The sequence below is a fragment of the Uranotaenia lowii genome, chromosome 2, assembly GCF_029784155.1.
Source record: "Uranotaenia lowii strain MFRU-FL chromosome 2, ASM2978415v1, whole genome shotgun sequence".
NCBI lineage: Eukaryota > Metazoa > Arthropoda > Insecta > Diptera > Culicidae > Uranotaenia > Uranotaenia lowii.
This window is the reverse complement of record NC_073692.1, coordinates 404,752,929-404,776,646: the sequence shown is the minus strand read 5'-3', so window position 1 is coordinate 404,776,646 and position 23,718 is coordinate 404,752,929. Positions and strand designations below refer to the sequence as shown.

At 39.7% G+C, this 23,718-nt stretch overlaps 2 protein-coding genes across 2 annotated transcripts; one reads left to right on the top strand and one right to left on the bottom strand.

Annotated features, from left to right (window-relative positions):
* The first annotated feature begins 4,220 nt into the window (after positions 1–4,220).
* LOC129747146 (senecionine N-oxygenase-like) lies at positions 4,221–5,804 on the top strand. Its single transcript, XM_055741189.1, has 2 exons — positions 4,221–4,339; positions 4,415–5,804. The coding sequence occupies exons 1-2, from the start codon at positions 4,337–4,339 to the stop codon at positions 5,714–5,716; spliced, it is 1,305 nt and encodes a 434-aa protein (XP_055597164.1). The 5' UTR covers positions 4,221–4,336; the 3' UTR covers positions 5,717–5,804.
* A 12,047-nt stretch (positions 5,805–17,851) lies between these two features.
* Positions 17,852–19,446, bottom strand: LOC129743361 (uncharacterized). The gene is made up of 3 exons (XM_055735345.1): positions 19,227–19,446; positions 18,787–19,167; positions 17,852–18,727 (listed from the first exon to the last, which is right to left on the bottom strand). Exons 1-3 carry the CDS (start codon positions 19,227–19,229, stop codon positions 17,852–17,854), a joined length of 1,260 nt encoding a protein of 419 aa, XP_055591320.1. The 5' UTR covers positions 19,230–19,446.
* Positions 19,447–23,718: the final 4,272 nt, after the last annotated feature.

Here is a 23,718-nt window from a genome sequence, read left to right as displayed (position 1 = left end):
TTCGACGACACGGTAGCGATCATTCATTGAATGTTGGATTTCGTGCTATGTTTTGCAGTCGGAGTTATCCGTATAAAGTTTAACTGAAAAGCGGTTAGCGTGTAGAAAACCGTCAGATTTTATACTGATTTGACAGATCGCACAAATTTCGCAGTTATGAGTGCGCAGTCCAATTTTTTGCGATGCGAATGGTATTATTTCCTATAATAGACTATTCACCGTACACAACTCCTTTTTTTAACTTCTCATATACGATTTGTTACATTTTAACGACAACATAATTGAATTCGACCAGCATATAAAGTATCAAAGACGCATTTATCGCATCAAAAATCTTCGTCATGCCAAATTAGTTAATTCTTAGGCTATGGAAAAATGTGTTTTCAATAATGTAGATTGTTTTTTTGTTTTGTCTGGGATTTTAACGCTCGTAATTAATTCAATCTCAATGAATACTAAAAATAATAATATTTCATTCCGATGACTTCATGTTTTGTCCTCTCTTGCAAAATAATGATTTGAAGATTGATTCAAGAATTTACTTCTTAACTTTTCAATGAAATTAGTGAGTAAGAATGAATTTTTTAATTGTGTTTACTGCTCCGGTTAGCCTACCGCACGGAAGGCTACCGTCGCGCGATTAGAAATTTTCCCAGTAACCGCAATATCTTGGAGCAAACGTGGTGTAGGAAAATGAAAATGGATTCGCAGATGTACAGGGTGACAAAAAAGTCCGGTCACACAGGAAAACCTCAATATCTCAAAGAAAAAGAAGAAAATCTTAATCTGGCTTTCATAGTTGTATTCTGTAACTCATAAAGATACTTCACAGACGATATTTCGGAATAACACCACCTTTATCTGATCGAACCAGCTTCAGACGTCTCGGAAAGTTGTCGCAAGCGGCGCGCACCTTCTCCCAACGGCATCTCGTCCCAGATTTTTGTGAAAACTCGCTTGAATTGCTCCAAATTTGCTATTCTATAGTCGTTCAGCTTAGAAATCATGTATCCCCACACGAAATAATCCATTGGATTCAGATCCGGAGAAGACGGAGGCCACTCATTCTTCGAAATGAAATCAGTCAAGTTTTCCTCACACCACGCCTGAACAACCTTTGCGGTGTGGGATGCTGCGCCATCTGTCAGGAAGCAAGACTGACGTCTTATTTTGGAACCGGGAAACGTTCAGCTTATCCGCAGGAGCTTGCTGGAGGCTCACACTCCAAACTCGATCATTTTGGCGATTGACTGTTTGCTCCAAAACGAACAGCTTCTCGTCCGAAAAAATAAGCCAGTCATCTGCGCGCCAAACCGAGCAACGATAACAGCTGCCCTTAACTCTGCCATGGCACACAACTCAATGTAAACAAACTGCACAGGAACGAAACTCTGCCACTTTGGGCAGCAGAGTTAGCCCTTTCATTTGACATATAGAAGGCACCAGAGAGATGCAACGTGTAGGCTACAGGCGACCCCAAAAAAGTGTGACCGGACTTTTTTGTCACCCTGTAGACGGTTTCCATTGCTGGTGGAACTAACTTACCCCTGATTCTTAAATTTTCAAAATTATTTTTCGATCTATGCAGGAACGAGGGGTTGGAATAAAACATTTCATTTATCTTCATTGACTACATGGACGTGGCCGGCGCTACTATCGATCTTTTTTTCCAAAAAAGAGCATCAGTTTTGTGCACTGAGGATGTACTGCTTGTCCTAAGCATCATTCTGTTGAGCTCTGCGCAAAATTGGTGCCCTCGAAAAAGTCGGGATTTAACTAGATAAAAGCGGAAAAAAATCGGGAATTCCTCCAAGAAATCGGGAATTTTTGTTGAGCTGTTCGGTACATATATCTTAGTGCTTTCAATGCTCCAGAGTACCTGAAAAATTACTAAACTAATACTTAAACAATGTTTAAAAATGAAATAAGAAACTAAACTAAAATGTCAAATTCCGTTTAACTTGCATCCTTTTTTTTTTGGTTTAACACATTGCGGACTACTGCGAAGCAAATACGAGATATCTCGTTTTTTTGCATTACGCGAGTGCGCTTCACTGAGAAAAACAACGAAAATGGTGTACATTTTTTAAAGAAACTTTATTCTACATAATTGTGTACAGCACTTTCGATAACTCCAACATAATAAATTTGTAGAATTTGGTAAAGTCGTTTCTGAGATAGAGAATACCAAATTTTGGTGTTTCGGGTTAAATTTCATCGTGGTCCTTAATGTGTTGGGTAACGGAATCTCCAAAATTCCGAAGATCAACGAATGAAGCATCCAATTGAAATTACAAGTTGCACATATGTAATAAGAGCATTAGAAATTGGAACTCCGATTACCGGACGCTATCTGCAGACAGACTGCATATGAAGTGAAGTCAGAGGTTACTTTAGAGAGATTTGTTGAGTTGTGAATCTTTAAATAATAAAATGGTTCAGAAAAAGTTGAGTTTTTGATGGATAAACTTTCAAAAAAATGCGTAGTCCAGTTTCGAGTTTTAGGGCTTATCTTCTAATGTTTGTTAGAATTTAACATAGAGAATCTTTAGTGAACTTTTTAACGAATACTTAGTTGGGTTTGACCAGGCCAAACTAAGCACCATCACTATGACAAAATTTTGAAACAACAGCCCAGTAAGCGCGTCCTCTCAGAAATCGACAGAGCATACAAAAAATTGAGATTTGAGTCACCGCACTTAGAATAAAACGGTTAATTTCGGTGACACTCCAAGAACGCAAATTATCTCTCTCGGTTTGTCCTGCCGAGATACCTAGAGGCAACGAAGTACGAAGACGAATGCGTAATGCGTACATGCGAAATCAGTTTGAATCGTACGCTCGTACGGTGCGCACGCATTTTATCCCCGTGTTTTTTATACGTGTGCTTTCAATCGTAGCAGTCGACTTCTCAGGCAGGCAAACAGGCGTCTCGAAGGGGAACATACAAACACGATTCGGATTGTGTTCGTGTGTTTCTTTGGAGGGCGTGTTATAGATTATATCGTGGCACTCACCCAAGGCACGCGTACCCAGTAAACACGAATCGGCAGAGAGGTAACTCAAATCGCCAGAGGGATCGTAACGATCTCTCTGGCGATTTTGCATCATCACATCGGCAGAGAGGAACACACCATACGCGTGCCTTGGGTGAGTGCCACGATATAATCTATAACACGCCCTCCAAAGAAACACACATGTTCCCCTTCGAGACGCCTGTTTGCCTGCCTGAGAAGTCGACTGCTACGATTGAAAGCACACGTATAAAAAACACGGGGATAAAATGCGTGCGCACCGTACGAGCGTACGATTCAAACTGATTTCGCATGTACGCATTACGCATTCGTCTTCGTACTTCGTTGCCTCTAGGTATCTCGGCAGGACAAACCGAGAGAGATAATTTGCGTTCTTGGAGTGTCATCGAAATTAATCGTTTTATTCTAAGTGCGGCGACTCAAATCTCAATTTTTTGTATGCTCTGTCGATTTCTGAGAAGACGCGCTTACTGGGTATGGTGTGTTCCTCTCTGCCGATGTGATGATGCAAAATCGCCAGAGAGATCGTTACGATCCCTCTGGCGATTTGAGTTACCTCTCTGCCGATTCGTGTTTACTGGGAGAATTCGAATCTCATTTGAAAGACCGAAAAAGCAAATATGATTGACGAAAATTAGTTTCTTGGATTAAAAATTACTAATCCTTAAAATTCATAAATTTTGTTTTTTGTAGTCTGGTAGGAATGATTTGTACATTCAACAAAAGTTTCTCCAAAAATTCTGATCGCGTTAAATACGATTTGGTCAAATTCTGACCATTTTTCCCCCGGGAGAAAGTAAAAAAAAATTATACCTAATTAAATCACTTATTAAAGATAGAAAACCGGTAAATAGAGCTTTAGTGAATCTTTTTTGTTTTTGATAATCGGGAACCAAGCTGGAAAAGGTCGGGAAAAATGCGGGAATTTAAAAAAAATTGAAATTGAGTCACCTCTAAATCAAACCCTGTTGAGCTGCACAGGTCAGTTTCTTTTGGGACAATCAACAAAATATATATGGTCGATTTGCAAAATTCTGCATGACCCATTTGGCTGCCGTCCTAACCAACATACATATGTCTAAAAAATTCTATCCTTCTATAATTTTTCATTGGACAACAAGAGAGCTCCTTCTACCCCATGGTGCCGTATGATGAGAAAGCATATCTCGAAAAAATGCCCCTGCTCATACTCTTCACGACTAGCTGTGTTTAGTTGCTGATTTGCTTTCATGGCCTGATACAACAGACTTCAAACTGCTGCTACGCCTGAGCCGGGAGGTTATCTGCGTAAACAAAACAGAATGGTGAGTGACATGGATTTATTGTTATCTCATCAGGTTGCCAAAAAGAAATTCAAATCGGTCTCACTTGAATTTTAGGTAGCCAAACGGTACTGCGTGATCGGAGCCGGTGCTGCCGGAATTTGTGCGGCAAAATATGTTCTTCAGGAACCAGTTGGGACGGCTGAGGTGGTCGTTTATGAGCAAACCACTCAAGTGGGTGGCACCTGGGTGTATACCGATAAAGTTGGAACGGATCAAAATGGATTACCGATTCATAGCAGTATGTATGAAGGGCTTTGGACCAATCTACCGAAGGAGGTGATGGGATTCGCTGACTTTGAAATGCCTGCGCAGAGACGATCGTACATACCTTCGAGCGAGGTTTTGGAATTTTTGAAAAGTTACGCCAACCACTTTAACGTTGTTGATCATGTTCAATTCGAACATTTGGTCGAAGAAGTTAAGCCAATAGAAAAAAGTGGACGTTGGAACGTTACAGTGAAAGATATTAGGAATAATACGACGAAAAGTGAATCCTTCGATTATGTCATAGTAAGTAACGGACATTACTTCGAGCCACTAACACCTGGCTATGAAGGTCTAGAAATCTTTGAAGGAACGCAATTGCACAGTCACAATTACCGATCACCGTCAATCTTCCAAGATCGTAAGGTACTAATCATTGGAGCCGGTCCCAGTGGAAAAGACCTGATATTTGCTGCTGCCAAATATGCCAAAAATGTGTACTTTAGTCATCACGTGCATGAGAAATTAAAGCATACGAAACTGCCGGACAAAGTAGTTCAAGTGGCCGATGTCCAAAGGTTACACAAACATACCGTGGAATTTACCGACGGTTCATGCTATGAAGTCGATTTTATTTTATATTGCACGGGTTATTACTTCAGCTTTCCTTTCCTGAGTCCTGACTGCGGAATCCAGGTTGAGGATAGTTGGGTAAAACCGCTGTTCAAGCATATAATTAACATCAACAATCCTACGATGGCTTTCATTGGAATTCCGTACCATGTCTGTACGAGTCCCATGTTTGATCTGCAGGTCCGTTTTACCCTGCAATTTTATTCTGATCGCAAGCAGTTACCTACGCAAAAAGAAATGATCCAAGATTATGAGGCGGAAATGGAGGCTCGATGGAGCAGGGGATTGGCCAAGCGAAAAGCTCACCAGATGGGAGGTGAGGTGCAGGCGGCGTACTATGCCGATCTAGCAAAAACAGCCGGGATCGAACCGATGCCGGTGGTCATACCGCGGATGCACATTGCCAGTAACAAGCGCAAGAACGAAGATTTGGCCACCTACCGGAATGACGTGTTTCGGGTGCTAGACGACGAACGATTTGAGATAAGCTACGATGCGGAACTGGGATTTGGGCATTAGTTTATCGACGGTTCGAGATCATTGTCAGAAATTTTTAATGTTGATTCTGTGTGGACTATTTCAAAAATTTACGTATGTAATAAATGTTATGAGATAACTGAAAACTATAAAAAAACCGTTTTTACTAAAGTTATTTGACAAAAAGTATAAAACTATTCTTAAAAATAAATTTACAAAAATTCTGAAATGTATTCAAATATTTGTTAATGTCTTCGATGTCTTTGATGAATTGTTTGATGACAGCCTTAAGGCTTAAGGACCTTTAATGAGACAGAAAACTTTAACCTTAAAAATTATCAACTAGTAGTGTCTTAAGGGGGGTAGGGTCTCTTTCAAAAAATCGATTTTTTTATTTTTTTATTGTTAAACATTTCAAGAATGTTGTGTCAAATTTTCAAGTCAATCGAAGCAAAACTGTAGAAATTATAGGCCTTTATCTCCGCTTATCTAATACTGCAAGAGAGAGAGAGAGCAGGAACTTCAAACGCGTTTTTCTCGAAGGCACATTTTTAAAGCCCGTGGACATCGTCATTTGAAAACTACTTCACCGATTCTTTTCAAATTTGGAACATATTTTCTACATATAAAATACCAGACCCCAACGTTTTTCTTTTTTCTTTTTTTTTTACTTTGGGGAGATTTTACAGATAAAAAATGGCGGATTTTTTCGAGAAAAATCGTAGTTTTTACTTCAAACAGCCACAAAAATTTCATAAAATTTTTTTAAAGTTAAATAAAAACGTTGGGGTCCAGAAAAACATCTATTAAAAATATTTTGCTCTGATTTTTTGACTTCAGATGATTCTGTGCTGAGATACAGTGTCCACCGCAAATCCTGTTTTCTAAAAGGCATCCTCGAAAGTGCTTCGTCACCGGCTCATTTTTCAATATTTTTCTACGAAAAAATTACTAAATGTTCTTTTAACAATGCTTTGTATAATGCAAAAATTTTTAATACATTTGTTTGAACGATAGCTCTAAGAAAAAATCGTGAAAATGGTGTTTTTTTTACCCGTTAGACCCTACCCCCCCTTAACTGCCTTTTGCTATATTTTAAATGGCAGTTCAATTTGTTTTATTATTCGTAGGACATAGTTAGGTTCTCTTGTCCAGATAATCAATAGATGCAAAATTCACATTTTTCTTTCAAATTAGGAAAAAAAAGTAGTACTAATTTGTACTTGTGGTCAAACTGAATTTTTAAGATTGTTCGAAAAAATTAAGCATCAAAAAATTGTTGAAAGTCGAAATGCTGCTGAGTCTGGATTTTGTATTGAAAATTTCAAATCAAAATCCGGACTTTGGGCCTTGTGACATACCTCAGTTGGCAACTTTCAGAGTGGTGCTACAAAAGTGTCTCGACGAGGGATCTTTTCCCAATTCGTGGAAAACGGCGAAGTTGGTGCTACTACCGAAACCCGGGAAACCCCCAGGGCATCCATCATCATATAGACCCATTTGTCTGCTGGACACCCTTGGTAAGCTACTGGAGCGGATAATATTAAACAGACTTATTATATACACAGAAGGCGGAAGTGGACTGTCGGACAGACAGTTCGGTTTTCGGAAAGGGAGATCTACGGTGGACGCCATCCGTATGGTGACAGAGTACGCAAAGCGCGCATATAAAAAGAAGCGAACAGGTGTTCGTCACTGCGCCATTGTGACGATCGACGTTAAGAATGCCTTCAACAATGCCAGCTGGGAAGCGATTGCCAAAGCGCTTCACAGAATGCTTGTTCCCAATACTCTCTGCAGGATAATAGGAAGCTTCTTCGAAAATCGAATCCTGACGTACGAAACCGAAACTGGGATACGATTTACTGCCTTAACAGCGGGTGTTCCACAGGGTTCCATACTCGGACCTGTGCTTTGGAATGCCATGTATAATGAGGTGTTAACGCTGAAACTACCAGCAGGCGTGCAGATAGTCGGATTTGCTGACGATATCGTGCTCATGATTACCGGCGAAACAATCGAGGAGGTAGAAGACCTTGCAACGGTGTCCGTAGAAAGGGTTGGCATCTGGATGGAGGGAGTTAAGCTTCAGATAGCTCACCATAAAACTGAAGTTCTGCTCGTGACCAATAAAAGAGTTGTGCCGCACATGGAGATTACTGTTGGAGGGCACACGACATCTTCGAAACAGCAGCTGAAATACCTTGGAGTAATGGTCGACCATCGCTTAAGTTTTGGTGCGCATGTCAAATACTGTTGCGAAAGTGCATCGAAAGTCATAGATTCATTGGCCTGGATTATGCCGAACTGCCATGGTACAAAGAGTAGCAAGAGACGTCTCCTTGCGAGCGTAGCACTGTCAAAACTACGATACGGAGGAGCGGCCTGGAGCTCCGCGATAGAGGTAGAGCGCAACAGATCCAAATTACGGAGCACACATCGGTTGATAGCCATGCGAGTTTCCTGTGCGTACAGGACCATATCAGCAGATGCAGCTTTTGTCATCGCGGGCATGGTTCCCATCGACATAACTCTGGCGGAGGATATGGAATGTTACAAAGCAAGAGCTGTTAGAGGAGTGCGTAATATTCAACGAGCAGCGTCAATGCTCAAGTGGCAGGAGCAATGGGACGCATCGAACAACGCAAGATGGACGCATAGGCTAATCCCGAGACTTTCAGACTGGGTAAATCGGAAGTATGGAGAGGTCAACTTCTACCTGACGCAGTTCCTTTCGGGTCATGGGTGTTTTAAGCAATACCTTCATCGGTTTAAGCTTATCAGCTCGCCTTATTGCCCGGAATGCGTAGAGACGGAGGAATCAGCAGAACATGCTATCTTTGTCTGCCCCAGGTTCAATTCAACTTCAAAATTTGAACGCTGAAAACATAGTGAGTGAAATGTGTCGCGACGAACAGTCATGGCGTGCTATAGTCGACGAAATCTCGCAAATCATGCGCGATCTGATAAGGATCAGGAAAGATGATGAACGGAGAGAGCGAGATAGTCAACCAAATTTGACAAGCTAATGAAAGGTCTTGGGCCTCGTATGACACTTCAATTCAAAAGCAACGCGATCTTAGGGCGCGGTATAACCCTAATCTGGACTCATACGTGTGGTGGGACTTAAAAGGTCTCACGTACTCAGCTACGATCTTTCCTGCAGCAAAAGGAAGCGGAGATACCATTCGGGGTGGTCGTGTCGGGATTCTAGCTTGGTAGTTTCTCAATCGGCCATGCCTTGGTGGTTAGAAATCCTGCGGAAGTGGTTGCTGTGACGGGCGCGAGTTACTTTGAAAGCGTTACCTAACCGGCACACGTTTCGAGGTCCCCGGGATAGTGGCTGCTGTGACGGGCGTGAGTTATTATGAAAGCGTTACCTAACCGGCACACGTTTCGGAGTCTTCCGTACCAGTCTGAAGTTGGCGATAGAGGAAAAGGAGAAGGAGGAAAAAGGAGAAAAAGGATAAAGCAGAACGATGATCAAGGAGAAATTGAGGAAAAATTGAGAAAGAGGAAAAGGGTGAGATGTATAAGTGCATGAGCACAGCCTACCCCTTGATGTAGTATCATAGGGTAAAACCAAGGGGCACATCTGGCACACGAAGCCCAAGGTGGTTTTAGTGGGACGAACCCACACACGGCAGCAAACACCCGGCTGTTATGGTTTGAAGTCAAATTTCCATCTTGTAAAAAAAAAAAAAGAAAAAAGTGGCAAGTCGGAAGCAACTGAGCCGGTGTCCGTGAGTTCGAGCCCAAGTTGTACCGGGTAAGGTTTTCAATGACTGTCCGCCAACTGCAACGTTGATAGAAGTCGCGAATGACATAAAGATGTTAAAACGACTGTTATTTATTTATTTACATAGTATTCCGTCTCACGACATAACTTGACGAACATAATTCCTAAAATTCACTCGGTCCATGGCAACCGTTCTCCAATTCCTCGGGCACCCCACGTTCGCCAGATCACGATCCACTTGGTCTAACCACCTCGCTCGTTGCGCCCCCGCTCGTCTTGTTCCTACCGGATTCGTAGCGAACACCTGTTTTGCAGGACAGTCGTCCGGCATTCTCGCAACATGTCCCGCCCAGCGTATCCGGCCAGCTTTCACCACCTTCTGGATACTGGGTTCGCCGTAGAGTCGCGCGAGCTCGTGGTTCATCTTTCGCCTAAACACTCCGTTCTCCTGTACGCCGCCAAAGATGGTTCTTAACACTCGTCGCTCGAATACTCCGAGTGTACGCAGGTCCTCCTCGAGCAATATCCATGTCTCGTGCCCGTAGAGAACAACCGGTTTTTTTTTTTTTGTGATGGTCCCATTGGCCCATTTGGGTCCAACCTCCACCCCATACGCTTCTTTAGGAGTGGGAGGGACTGTTTTATCCTCTGGATAATTATATTAACATTGATAGTTCAATTTCTGTACGACTTGTTCGTCTTACTCCCGCGTATGTCCATCACCGTACAATTTTCTGTCTGATGCTTCGTCAGAACTTCATCACATTGATATGATCCTTTTTAGGATTAGTCTTTGTATCAAATTGTCTGTTTGACATATTGTATTGTCAGCTTCTTAAAAACATTCAAGTTTGAACTGTCTTTGATGTTCATCGGTAGATCATTATACATCTTCAATCCGTTGTAGAAAATAGATCGTTTGCTCATCTCTTTTTTCGTGTTCGGCAATCTAAAATCTTGAGCTCTCCTTGTACTGTATCTGTGGATATCGATTCCGTACTGCAGGCCATCCAACAAATAAGTTGGTAACATTCCTTTCTTCATTTTGAATATAAAAATTAAACTGTTGTATGTAATCCTCTGCTTAACTGACAACCATTGCAGCATATCAAGCATAAAAGCACTAGGAGTATATCGGTTGCATCGTATTATCACTCTCATTATCTTGTTTTGAATTCTTTGTAGCCGCTTTGTCTGCGTATCTGATGCATGTAGCAGTATTGTAGCGCAATAGTCAAAGTGTGGCGTTATCACTGATTTCACGTAGATTTCACGTAGACCGGTCTAATGAGCATCATATACAGGTTACACTTCGTGCGAGGGCTAAGTCTTCTCGACCGCACTTGCTTGTGGAGCCCATAGTAGGCACGACTTCCGTTGATAATTCGCCTCCGGATGTCACGGCTGGTGTCATTGTCTGCGGTCACCAGTGAGCCGAGATAGACAAAGTCTTCGACTATCTCTAGCTCGTCGCCATCGATCGTGACCTTGTTATTACTGGACAAGCGGGTTCGGTCGGTCTCGGATCCGCAGGCCAGCATGTACTTCGTCTTGGACGTATTAATCATCAACCCAATACTTCCTGCTTCGCGTTTCAGTTTCCGGTAGATGTCTTCCACCGCCGCAGATGATCTGCCGACTATATCAATGTCATCGGCAAAGCAGATAAGTTGACTGGATCTGTTGAAAATCGTGCCCCGCATTTCGCCCACCGCTCGTCGAATAACAACTTCTAGCGCCACGTTGAACATCATGTAGGATAGACCATTACCTTGTCGAAGCCCCCTGCGTGATTCGAATGAACTCGACAATTCACCCGAGATCCGCACACAGCACTGCGTTCCATCCATCGTCGCCTTGGTCAGTCTGATCAGCTTCCCGGAAAAGCCGTTCTCGTCCATGATTTTCCATAGCTCTTTACGGTCGATCGTGTCGTATGCGGCTTTAAAGTCGATGAATAGGTGGTGCGTGGGGACTTGGTGTTCCCGGCATTTTTGGAGGATTTGCCGTAATATGAATATCTGGTCCGTCGTTGACCGTCCCTCCATGAAGCCGGCCTGGTGACTTCCCACGAATCTGTTTGCTTGTGGCATTAGGCGGCGGAGTAGGATTCGGGATAACACTTTGTAGGCGGCATTGAGGACAGTGATCGCTCGGTAGTTCTCACAGTCCAATTTGTCGCCCTTCTTGTAGATGGGGCATATTACTCCCTCCTTCGACTCCTCCGGTTGCTGTTCTATGTCCCAGATCCGGACTGTCAACCGGTGTAGGCAATCGGCCAACTTCTCCGGGCCCATTTTGATGAGTTTGGCTGCAATGCCATCCTTCTCAGCCGATTTGTTTCTATTCAGCTGGCGAATGGCTTCCTTAACTTCACTCATCGTTGGGATTGGCTCCTCTACGTCGTTGGCTACGCCGGCGATGTACCTTCCCCCACCGTCTTGATCTCCTGCATGTGCGCCGTTCAGGTGTTCATCGAAGTGCTGCTTCCACCTTTTGATCACCTCACGATTGTCCGTCAGGATGCCTCCGTCCTTATCCCGGCACATTTCGGCTTGCGGCACGAAGCCTTTGCGACTATAATCGACTTTGCTAGGTGATTTTAAAAAAAAATCGTACGATTCAAGGCCTCCAAATGGGAGGGGAAAATTCAGAAATCCTTACTCCAGTACCTTCGTTGAGTATCCTAAAAAAACAATACCTAGTCAAAAAAAACTTTTTTGCAAAATTACATGATTGTCATAGTGACTGATTATAGATTGGATTTAATATTTTGTCTAATCAGCATTAATATCGGAGATGAATCCAACCAGAATGTGAAGTTGAATCAACTATGCAGGGTCCTCAGTTGTCGATTGCTAAAAAGATCAATGCCTCATCTTTATTTAAGTTGAATGCCTGAAACAAACTATCCTGCCTGATCCTGATTCTGAAAATAAGACTGGAAGATTTCACTTTGCAACGCTTAATCAGCCATGTTTTTTTTGTTCAAAACATTATTTTCTGATTCAACTGAGTTCAGACTGGTCAGAATCAGGCTTGCCATTTCTCTATCGAGAATCACCGACGTGCTCGGTTTTCGATTCTCGGTAGAGATTCTCTGAAACGCACCGCAGAGATTTTTAGCCGAACCAGAGAATCTGTAAATCAACACGACAAAGCGAACACACACTACAGCGACAAAATTTTTTCACCACGGAGAACGACAGCGACGGCAGCTGGCTTGGCTTGTTGCGTTTACCAATACATACGAAGCTGAACCACTCGCCCGAAACATTCATCGTTTGTTGAAGCTATTATTATGCACACCATCGTGTTTGTTTTTGTCTTTGCTTTTTCGTGGCTTGAACTAGTCGGTTCTGTGTTTTCACCGGGATGCTCTAATGTGACAAATTGTCGCACGCCGTAGCTATTGAAATTAGGTGTGTGTGGCTCTCGAAACCGGGGTGCAAATAATGTGTGGAGAGGAACACAAAATCTCACCCGGGTGATTTGCAGCTATCGCACGAGGGTGTTTTATTCTCCGTTCTTCGTTCTCCGTTTTTTCTCGGTAGAGAATGGCATCTCTGGTCAGAATCAGACAACCATATTTATGGCTGAATTCACCATTTCACCATTCGTTCATGAAAGGTTTGTGCGTTGTGGTACATAAATATACCAAGGCTCGATGTTTTAACAACTACAAAAAAGGACACGGAGAAAAAAGACCACAGTTGTTCTAATTATTTCAGCTGGTTATACCAATCATCAAAGCGTAGTTGATTTTTTCGCATCCAACTATAAATATAAGAGACTCAACTACGAACTGATGATTGGCTTTACGCAAAACTATGAATATAATGGATTCAACGTAATGGTATATATGATTCAATTGTTATTGTGATGGATTCAACTACATTTGTATGATTGATTTTAGGCATTCAACTACTTTCGTACGTCTCAGTGGTCGAGTGGTTAGCGTGGTAAGACGGTAATTGCTAGGTCCACTGATGGCATGGGTTCGATTCCCATCTCGGTACTGAATGTTAAATGTTAATCTTAAGCACGTCATTTGCTCAGTCTGTAAAGCCTAAATCGGCTAAGACGGTGTTTGTCTTTAACTATAAACATAAAAGATTCAACTATACATTTCTGGTTGACCTCTAACATTTAACTATACATATGATAGAATCAACTGTAGTGGTATAGTTGATTCAACTGTAAATATGATAAATTCAACTACAAATGTATGATTGATTCTTGGTATTGAACTATAAATATAGTAAATTAAACTATGTTTCTATGATTAATTGTGTGATACTTGAATACTATAGTGTTCATCAGCAAAAATTAAAAAAAAAAATCGTAAGTGTGAGAGCAGTACGTGTTCCCTACAGCGATCGTAGTTCTGTTTTCAGGACTCAGCTGGTAGTTCCTGACGTCGGTGGCAGAGCACAAGCGCTCTCCGGCAATAGGGAAACATTTTCCTCTACCAGTTCCTGGCAGCGGTCGTGTAGTAGGTCGACAGTTTCTGGAATCGGGAAAGGTACACCTACTCTGGCTGCCCGTGAAATCGACGCAGGTCTCGACGTTCCTTTACGTGATCCTGGCAGAATCCCACAGGAAACTAGCATTGGTAAGTCAGCGTATGATAGATTGTTGTCATGATATTGAGTGAATTTTCCCCACCACAAGGTCAATCTTCGCCGGGTGCAGAAGCACGGACTTCTTAGGAGGTCGTCCGGGACCGATTAGTTAATACGCACAATTTGCTGGGCAAATACATCAAGTTGCAAAAAGAACAACAGCGGAGGAACCAAGTCGTAGATATCGGGATTTCCGGTCAGCTTTTCTAGCATGGTGGCGGCTAAAACGAACTAGATGAAAAATGCTGAAATAATAAATTAAAAGAAAATAAATCCTAGCCATATAATTATTCCGAAAAAAAAACATTTTAAGAAATGATAACTTCCAATATAAACAAAATTTAAATTTTCAATATTTATAGTTGACCTCATTGAATCTTTCAAAGAAATAAAATTGAATCTATCAAATTTATAATTAAATCAATCATATTATTATAGTTGAATCTATCATATTTATCATCAAATCAATCATATTATTATAGTTCAATCTATCATATTTAAAATCAAATCAATCATATGATTATAGTTGAATCTATTATAATAATTATCGAATGTATGACATCAATCGTACATTATAGTTGAATCTAGTATATTTATAGTTGAATGCACAAAATTATTCATACAACCATGGACCAATGTATCATGTATATTGTTGAATGTTAGAAATCAATTGTCTATTATATGTATTGTTGAAATTTTGATAAGTACACCCAAAATTCAGCCTCTGTGCCAATGGCGTGTAGTCAATTTCATAGCATCATTGGTACAAGAAGATAACGCGACCGGCACTGATTCGATTTGCGCCCACCGGCATTAACCTACCAGCGCAACCGAATTGCGTATGTCTGAATGAAACAAAATAAAAACGTTTTCGCGTCCCTCCCCATCGCATCACAAGCCGAAGAAGGATGGAAATAAATACCGGCCAACACCAGGCAGCCAGCGAACCGAGCACTGTGCGTGTGAATGTAGCAAAAGCAACAACAAAAACTTCCTTCTAATTCAATCAACCGGCAAACACGGCTAAGCTGTGCGTGTGTATGTAGCAAAAGCAACAACAAAAACATTCCTTCAATTTACCGGCAAACAACACCGGCCAAGCTGCCCGGCTTTAGCAGCTGTGTATATGTAGCGTGTGTATGTAATAGCAGGCAGTAAGCAAAGCACAGTTCTCATTCAATGGGTTTCCCGTTCCTTCACTCCCGTTCCCTTTCCCGTTTCCATCTTAAGACAAAGGAATGCATTGAAAGGAGGCCAAACGCCGGGAAGCCGCCGTTGTACGTTTTTTGTGATTGATCGGTAACAGAAAGCCTATGACAAATATATTGTCGCTGAATCCCCAAACCGGAGTTATCGTCAATGAGCGCTGGCGACATTTACTGGCGACACTCACTGGCGACAAGTTATTATCAGGACGTGTACAACTTCGGGTGTGTTCTTATACCAAAGATTTTTTATTTCAAAGGAAAGTGCCGCAAAAACAAAGGATTTTTTCCTTTGGTTTTGGTATAAATAAAAAATCCTTTGGTTCAAATGCATTTTCCTCTGTTTCAAAGATTTTTTCTTTTGAAAAATCTTAGATGCTTTGATATTACCCAACAAACATTTTTTGCTGAACAACCGCTGAAACATTGTTTAGTTCTAATTTTAAAACAGCTATCTTGCTGAAAGAAGGCAACCCAAATTCAGAGAGAAGCTGCTGTTCAGCCCTTAAACATCGAGATCTGGAGAAATTAATCAGCGAAGATGACATGAAACCACATGGAACGTCAATTGACGGAGCAACAAAAAAAAACAAAAAGAAAGTTGACCGATGTATGTCCGATGTTTGCCAGCTAATTTTCACCTCCCGTGTTATTTTTTCTTCATTTGAACTTGTCTCGAACTTTGAACCTACGACTTGTTGGTCACATGCCGCAGAAGGCAGAACCAACCATGCATTCTGCGAAGGAGCAGAAAAGTGTCGCTCTTAAGCGACCAAAATATTTCTCAACCAAGGTCAATTTCATATGAAGAAATTGAAATTGCTACGAGAATAAAATGTTAATTTCCCGGCAAGGCCATTTTATCATGCAAAATGAGAAATTTCGAATCATTAGACGATTCAAAAGATTATTTTGATTCGTCATGAATAACAAAAAGTTTGGTATTGCTGAAAGACGCTTTCGAAGCTGCCCTTGTACAGCTGACGGCTGTCAAATTTGAAGGTGTCAAAAATGGTTGGACAAAGGCTGAACGAGTTATTCTTCAGCCAATTTTCCCCTACTTTCTATTGGCTGAAATAAAACTTCCTTATACGCTGAAACAGCGCTGAAATATTTCTTTCTTCAGCCAGAAAGCTGAAACAGCAATCAGCACCTCAAAACAGCATACGATCAGAGAATTGGCGTTTTTAATCAGCAAAAATGTTTGTTGGGTAATGCTTTGATACAAAAACCAGTTTCATTTGATTTAAAGTTATTATCTTTGCTCAAAGGTAATTTAGATATAGATTTAAAAGCATTTATTCATTGAACCATTTTCCATTTATTTCAATTGGAAGATTTTTACCCTGTTGTTTCGAAGTTCCTATTAGGAGTTTGAATAATAAAAAGATACAATTTTAGTTCTTAAATTCTTTTTTATTCACAAACACATAAAACACTGGTTCACTATAACCGAGTAGGGTCCTTGATATCGTTGACAAAGTTTCGCATTCTCCGTGGGCCGGTCAATAAACTTCCGAAAGCCACTCCAGCTGCTGGCTGGTCCGACTGGTGATTGCCGTTGAAGATTGGGCCGAAAAAATACGACCGCGGGATTTGGGGAGGTGTTACTTTGCGCAGCTTTCTCCATGTTCGAGAGACTTGGAAATCTATCCGTCGGCCGTGGTCCTATAACTATACAAGTTGAAAGAAAATTTACTTTGTTTCTAAAGAAATATGCAATTGAACAAATTTCTTTTGAATCAAAGAATTTGTTTGAAATCAAAGTCCAAAGTTATTCAATTCAAAAAATTTATTCTTTCTTTCAAAAATTATTCTTTTCAATCAAAACTATAATTCATTGATTCAAAGAAAACAGGAGCTGGATTCAAAAAAATGAATGTTTTTAATCAAAGTCAGATTTAATTCGTTCCAAAATTCAAGTTTACTCTGCGTGAATACACGGAATCGTCCATCTTGTGACAGGCAATCGTAATCATAGGCATGGTAGGCGAACAATTCGCTGTCAAAAAGCGCTCCGTCTCCACCCCCCACCAATGACAAACTTTTGGTACTCCTTGCCTACTGTTGCTCAATATGCAACCACCCGTTGCTGTATAGGCACGCTGGTTATTACTACAAAAGCGTTGCCAGTAATGATATTTCACAACGTCGCTAGTTGGCAAGGTTGCCGATCACCAGCGCGAAAACTTCGGATTTCAACTTCAATGACAATACCTCGTCCTGCATGAAGCTCGAATAGTACACTGGTTAGAATGTCGGACTGGCAAGACGATACAATTGGTGATGTGAGTTCGATTCTCACTACAGCGCTGTGGTTTAAATTTTTATTTTCTTGTTTCTGGGATGAATTATCCAATGTGTGACCCATGATTGTGGGGGGACTGTAATTGAATATAAAAGGATTATTGTTGGAAATATCATACTTTTTCTCCGTGTAAGTTTAGTAAATATCATGTTGAAGATATGTTCACGTATTGAGACTTTTTTCTTCAGAAAATAGTTCGACACATCCAAAGATCTTGCCGTTATCTTTGAGAGGCGAAGAAGATTCAACGAAACGTTTTGATTTCTCTTATTGTCAAAAAATAACACTACCATGATAAATCTATTCTATTTTAATGAAATTTTCATCATCTACAATGCGATACTTGTGCTTTCGATAGTTCATGATGTCCTCCTTTTTCTCGGCTATCGAAACCGCGTAAAGTTTAGTCAGCACCGGTTTCAACGGCTCAACATCGGCAGTACTAGCCAAAGCATCGTAGTATCGTTGCTGCATATCGCCGGCCAACATATGAGCGAACTTCCCCATCAATCCCTTCGAAATACGTTCCTCTTCATCGGCCGCCGTATCGGTGAGCATCTCTTCACGAGTCGGCAGCTTCCTGGATCCGCTGAAAAATGCTATCGTAAATCTCACCTGTAAATCCACCATCAATGTGAAACAAGCCGAAAAAGGTAACCCAATGATTGCCATCGTAGGATATCGAATGTTGATAATATGTTTAAACAACCGTCTCACGTGATTGTCTTCGACGTAAATTCCACAATCAGCGCTGAGAAATGGGAAGACGATTTTATAACCGGTGCAGTGAATTATCACATCGAATTTCTCTCTCGTTCCGTCAACATATTCAACTTCGTCCTCATAGATTCGAATTATTTCCGGTTTTTGAATCACTTTATCATAGAAGATATTCAGCGGCTGGGCACATCGATGACTAAGAACAGTTTTTTCGGCAACTGGCGCTATAGCAATCGAAATATCCATCCCACTGTGACTTCCACCAATCATTACGACTTTCTTATCTCTAAATCGATCCGGACAGCGATACTCGTGACTGTGTAGCTGTAAACCTTTAAACCTTCGGCGCCCCTCGATTTCCGGATACAGTGGCCGGAAATGATGCCCGTTACACACCAGCAAAAAGTCGAAAGTGTGCTCATGGTAATCACCGGTTTTTAGATCTTTCACCAAGACCTATGACAAAAAAATCTAAGTTGAAAAATCCGTTTAAAATTTGTTCAAACTATGATCACCTGCCACTTTTCACCTTCTCTCAGCGGAATTACACGAATCACATGGTGTTCGAATTTCACAAGTTTTCTCAAGTCGAACTTCTCCGCATACCGAACGATGAACTGCAGTACGTCTTCCGATGTAACATAGGAATCTTCCTGATCACCGATGGGAAAATCCGCGAAGCCCATCGTCTCTTTCGGCAGATTCGTCCTAAGCCCTTGATACATACTTGAATGCACCTCCAGACCATTTTTGTCTTTTTCCGTTTCATCGGTATAAACCCACGTTCCTCCAATTTTATCAGTCTGCTCAAAAATGGTCACCTGTCCACCGGCGTCCAGCGCATGTCGCGCTGCATTGATTCCCGATAGACCGGCACCGATTATCCCGTATGATGGCTGTAAATTGTTCTTAACTGTTAGAAAATAGTCGCTTGATAGGCGAAATGAACCTTCACCATTTTTGTTTAATGTTGAATTTAAAATCAATTCGGCAACCGCCTTGCCCAATGGTGCAAATCTGACTAAAGCTATCAATTTTTTAGGGGATCCAACCGTTTTTTATCGCAACCTTCTTTTTATCACTGAAGATTTAAGATGATCTCGGTAATCTATCCTACTGGGTGATGGAGGCCTGTGCATCTTGAATTTTGTGCATTCGGATTCGGCATGCTCATTCAGAAGGGTGTATTTAGTGCAATATTGTAATTCCGGCATGCAGCAATAGGATTCACCAACACCATGAATGGTCGAATTTTTTTCAATACTTTAGTTATGGTTGTCGCCAGTTGACACTTTACATCACAAGTTACAAGATATCTTTATGACCTCTGAGACAATCTGAAATGATAAATAGTTGGTTCAATAGCCTTTTGACTTAGTCATGAAGCACAGATTTTTCAGATTTTTGCCAAACGAAAGTTGGACCTCGTGTTATTTATATTATAAACCGAAAAACCCTGATATTTCTATTTCTGTAGCAGAAAATATTTCGTCATAAAACTCAAGTATCTTGAAAAATGCTAGGGGTGTTTAGTTTCAACTAGTCGATTTTGGGCTATTTCTAACGGACAAATTGTTCATGCTATGTTAAAGCATTTTTATAGAATGATGACCGGCACTGTATAAGTATGCCCCCTGTCTTCTTGTCACAATGAATTATTCTACATTTACAGTTCAACAAAGATCAACAGGCCAGATAAGCTTGAATGATTTACTCTTATATTTCGGATAGCAGTTGTAATTTCTTTTCACAGTCCGCGTCTTCTGCACGCTCACCAAAAATTCTCTTTTGTCGCATTTATACCTAAATAGTTGGTGAAAGAGCTCAATTAGGCTGAAAAGACGGTGTTTAAAGTGATAAGAGTATTTGGGGAGAGGTTGACAACAACTCGGAAGCCTAGAAGAAAAGGAAACCTCGTAATCTTACAAATATGTTTTTCAGATATTATTCACCTACATACAACACTTAAGTTTTTCGTTGTTCAAAGTGTAAGAAAAAAATCCGAAAAAACATGCTTCAGAAAAAAGACTAAGATCAGCTACAGAATGCTAAAAAAAATCACTGCTGAAGTTAAAAGCTATACGTTGCACATAAGGATATATGTTTTTTTGAAATTTTTCAAGATCACCACAAAAAAATGTATAAAATGTTGTAGAAACTGTACTTTTCAAACTATGAACCGTCAAAATTGGTTAAGTCACACCAGATGAATTTTGAAAAGAGGATTGAAAATTTGACGTAATTTGGCACTTTTTTGCATTTTTAGATTGTCAAAATACGCGAAACACAGAATTTTTGACGAATTTTCACAGGTATCTGGTTTGAAAATTTTTGTCGATTTGTAATTTCTCAGATTTTCTTGCACTTTAAATCAACTGCACTGGATTTTAAGTATATTACCGCAAGATTTCCGCAATAAATTTATATTCACCAGAAAGCCGGTTCTTAGGTGAGGCAAATAGAAATTTACTGCAACATTTCTGCAGCATTTTTTTTTACTTTTCGACAAAAAAACTGAGCAGTATTCGAAAAAAGTAGTAATCGTTTGGGATAAAAATTCATGCCGGAACCAAACAAAATCAACTAAACTTTTGTTTTATATATAAGACATGATAAGTTTGGTGAAATGTTCAATGAAAAACTTTCTTGAAGGCTTAGAAAGAGTTCTTATAATGATCATTTTCAAGGAGCAAAATTTGATACCCACTCAGTGGTCGGTGATTTAATCTGACCAACTAGACATTTGAGCGTTTTTTTTTTTTTTCATTTTTTCTGTTTTCCAGCATTTGAGAAGCTTCGAGAAACAAGCATGGGAATAGGGGGGAATAAGCTCCTCATGTTATTTTTTTTAAAAATTAGGCTGAAACAAATATCAATTTCTTCTTTTGTATCTCCCCCCCCCCCCCCCCCCTTCGGAATTTCCAAAAAAAACCCGAAGGGGGAAATAAATAAAGTTTAAAGTATTTCATGGAAATTTAATAAAAATTCAAGTATCCGAAAGATAACAAGATCAAAAAACAAATTTTGGAAGAAGGAAGTTATTTCACCATGTGTATTCTTGATTTTATTGAATTTTTCGATCAAAAATCACATGATTTATAGGTTTTGTACAATGATATAGTATGCGATTTTATTGCATACAAGTTTTTGTGCAATTTATTCCAATTTATTCGTTTTTCGTATTATTTTTTATTGTCCCCCCCCCCCCCCCCCCCCCCTCGTGTTGTTCCAACTCCGAGTGACAAAAGAAGGATTTGAAATTTGTTCCGGCCATTTTTGGACAAAATTGTATTATAAGAAGGTGCTTGCAAGACACACCGACGAAAAAACATTTATTTTTTTACAAAATTTTAAGAAAAATGTGCAAACAGTTCTCACATAAGAACAGACATCTCAGAAGTGCATTTTCATAAATAATAAATCTTTGAAAATCAAAATAACTTTAAATCTTTTTCCAGTCCGTTGATTCCAGACAAAACCACAGAAAACAGTTTCCAATGGCAGTTTTTGATTTTCAATGTACCGCTTTGCAGTTATCAATATTTTTCAAAAAAATGTTTGAAATTCTTGAAGAGGACCTTAAAATTCTATTCTATTTGCTTTACAAAATTGTGAAAATGGACAAAATCGACTTAATTTACAGATTATCAAAAAAGACTAAATCTACTAAAATAACAAATTTGACTTAATTGACAATAGGAAAAATTGAAAAAATTGACCCTCCAAAAATGATAAAATTGACGTGATGGACAAATTAAAAAAGGGCCAAAAATGACGAAAATGGTAAAATTAACAAATTTGTCAAAATTGACAAATTTAACGAAATCGACTAAATTGACACTAAATTGAAAACTAAAAAAATGATTAAAACAAATTAACAAAAATGACAAAAAAAAAAAGAAAAATGACAAAAAAGACAAAAATTTCAACAAAGACAAAAATAACGAAAACAATAAAAATGACTGAAATGACTGAAATGACAAAAACGGCAAAATGCCAAAAATAACCAACAAAAATTACAAAATTGTCAAAAATTACTAAATTAAATTAATTTGCAGAATTGACTATTCTGACAAAATTGTCAAATTTGGAAAAATAACAAAATTGATCAAATTGACAAAATCGATAAAACCGACTAAATTGACAAACTTGCCATCAGTGACAAAATTGACAAAAAAAGCTAAATTGACAATAATTGACAAAAACGAAAAAACTGAAAAAATGAACAAAATCATAAAATTAACGAAATTGAAAAAAAAATGCCAAAATTGGCAAAAATAAGCAAAAAGGAAAAAAATTAAAAGGTTGACCAATTTGGAAAAATAGACAAATTGTGCAGTAGAAAAGCAAAAAACAGTTCTCGTTTGCAATTCCCTTTCTCATTATAAGACAACACTGGCAAACCCCCACCAAACGAAAGACACTGTGCGTTTTTTGTGATGGAGCATGGCACGTGAGCATAATTTTTACTATCAGGCTGAATTCCCAACAGAGGCCTACTTGAACCACTTGGACTTGAGATGGTAGATGGGCTCAAATTAGTTTAGAAACTTCATTTTCGGCTCACTTCTATTGACATCTACACTATGAAGACCACAATTGGCCACTTTGAGTTGTATATTGTTTGGAAGGTGATACTTTTCTGATTGTAAAACTGTAAAATATGTAACCGAACTCGTCCGAACTCAGGAGATAAAATCAGTTAAAAATGACTATTTTTGTTAGGCATTTTCAAGATATCTCGTTCAAACTTCAAAATTTTTATACAGTGTATTCAGCAAAAGTGTGCAACAATACTATCTCAAAAACTCTCTAGAACATTATTTATATGAAAAACTACTCGCAAAAAAGTTATGTTGGAAAAACGGAATGATATTTTTTTAAAAATTGACATAACTTTGAAACGATTATTGATACAGTAATGACTTCTTTGGCAAAGTTGTTAGAATTGGTACAAGCTAAAAACTTTTCTCAGACAGAATAGCTCTAAAATGGATATTAAAAAAGTAAGTTTTTCTAACTCACTGCTAGGTGTATTAATCAATTTTTTAAAAAACCAAGTTAATAGCCCTTGTAATGTAGGTTATTTGTCTCGAAGACACTATAGGTCTAAAACGCATAGTTTTGTCAGAAATGTTTTGTTTTACCCCTGTGTGCGACGGCCTTATTTTCTTGTTTCTGGGATGATTATCCAATAGGATAAAATCCCACAAAATGTTTTTCTTGTTTCGCTTGAATGTTTGTATGTAATGGTACTGCATTATTTTGCCCGAAAGCCCGACTCTTTATGCCGGTGACGGGAAAGCAATCATATCATCTTTGGCGCAATGCAATTTTCAGCGCATTTTCGGCACATAGCAAGCTCCGACTGGCATTGAAATTTTTCAACTTCTTCTTTGGGTGTAGGATGATTCCCGGAGATGACGTCAGTCCGCACTGACTCAATA

Bases quoted from the DNA above. Each gene is read 5' to 3' on its own strand.
- LOC129743361 (XM_055735345.1), bottom strand. The intron at 18,728-18,786 runs GTGATCATAGTT...TTTTTGTCATAG, and splicing joins GAGAAGGTGAAAAGTGGCAG to GTCTTGGTGAAAGATCTAAA.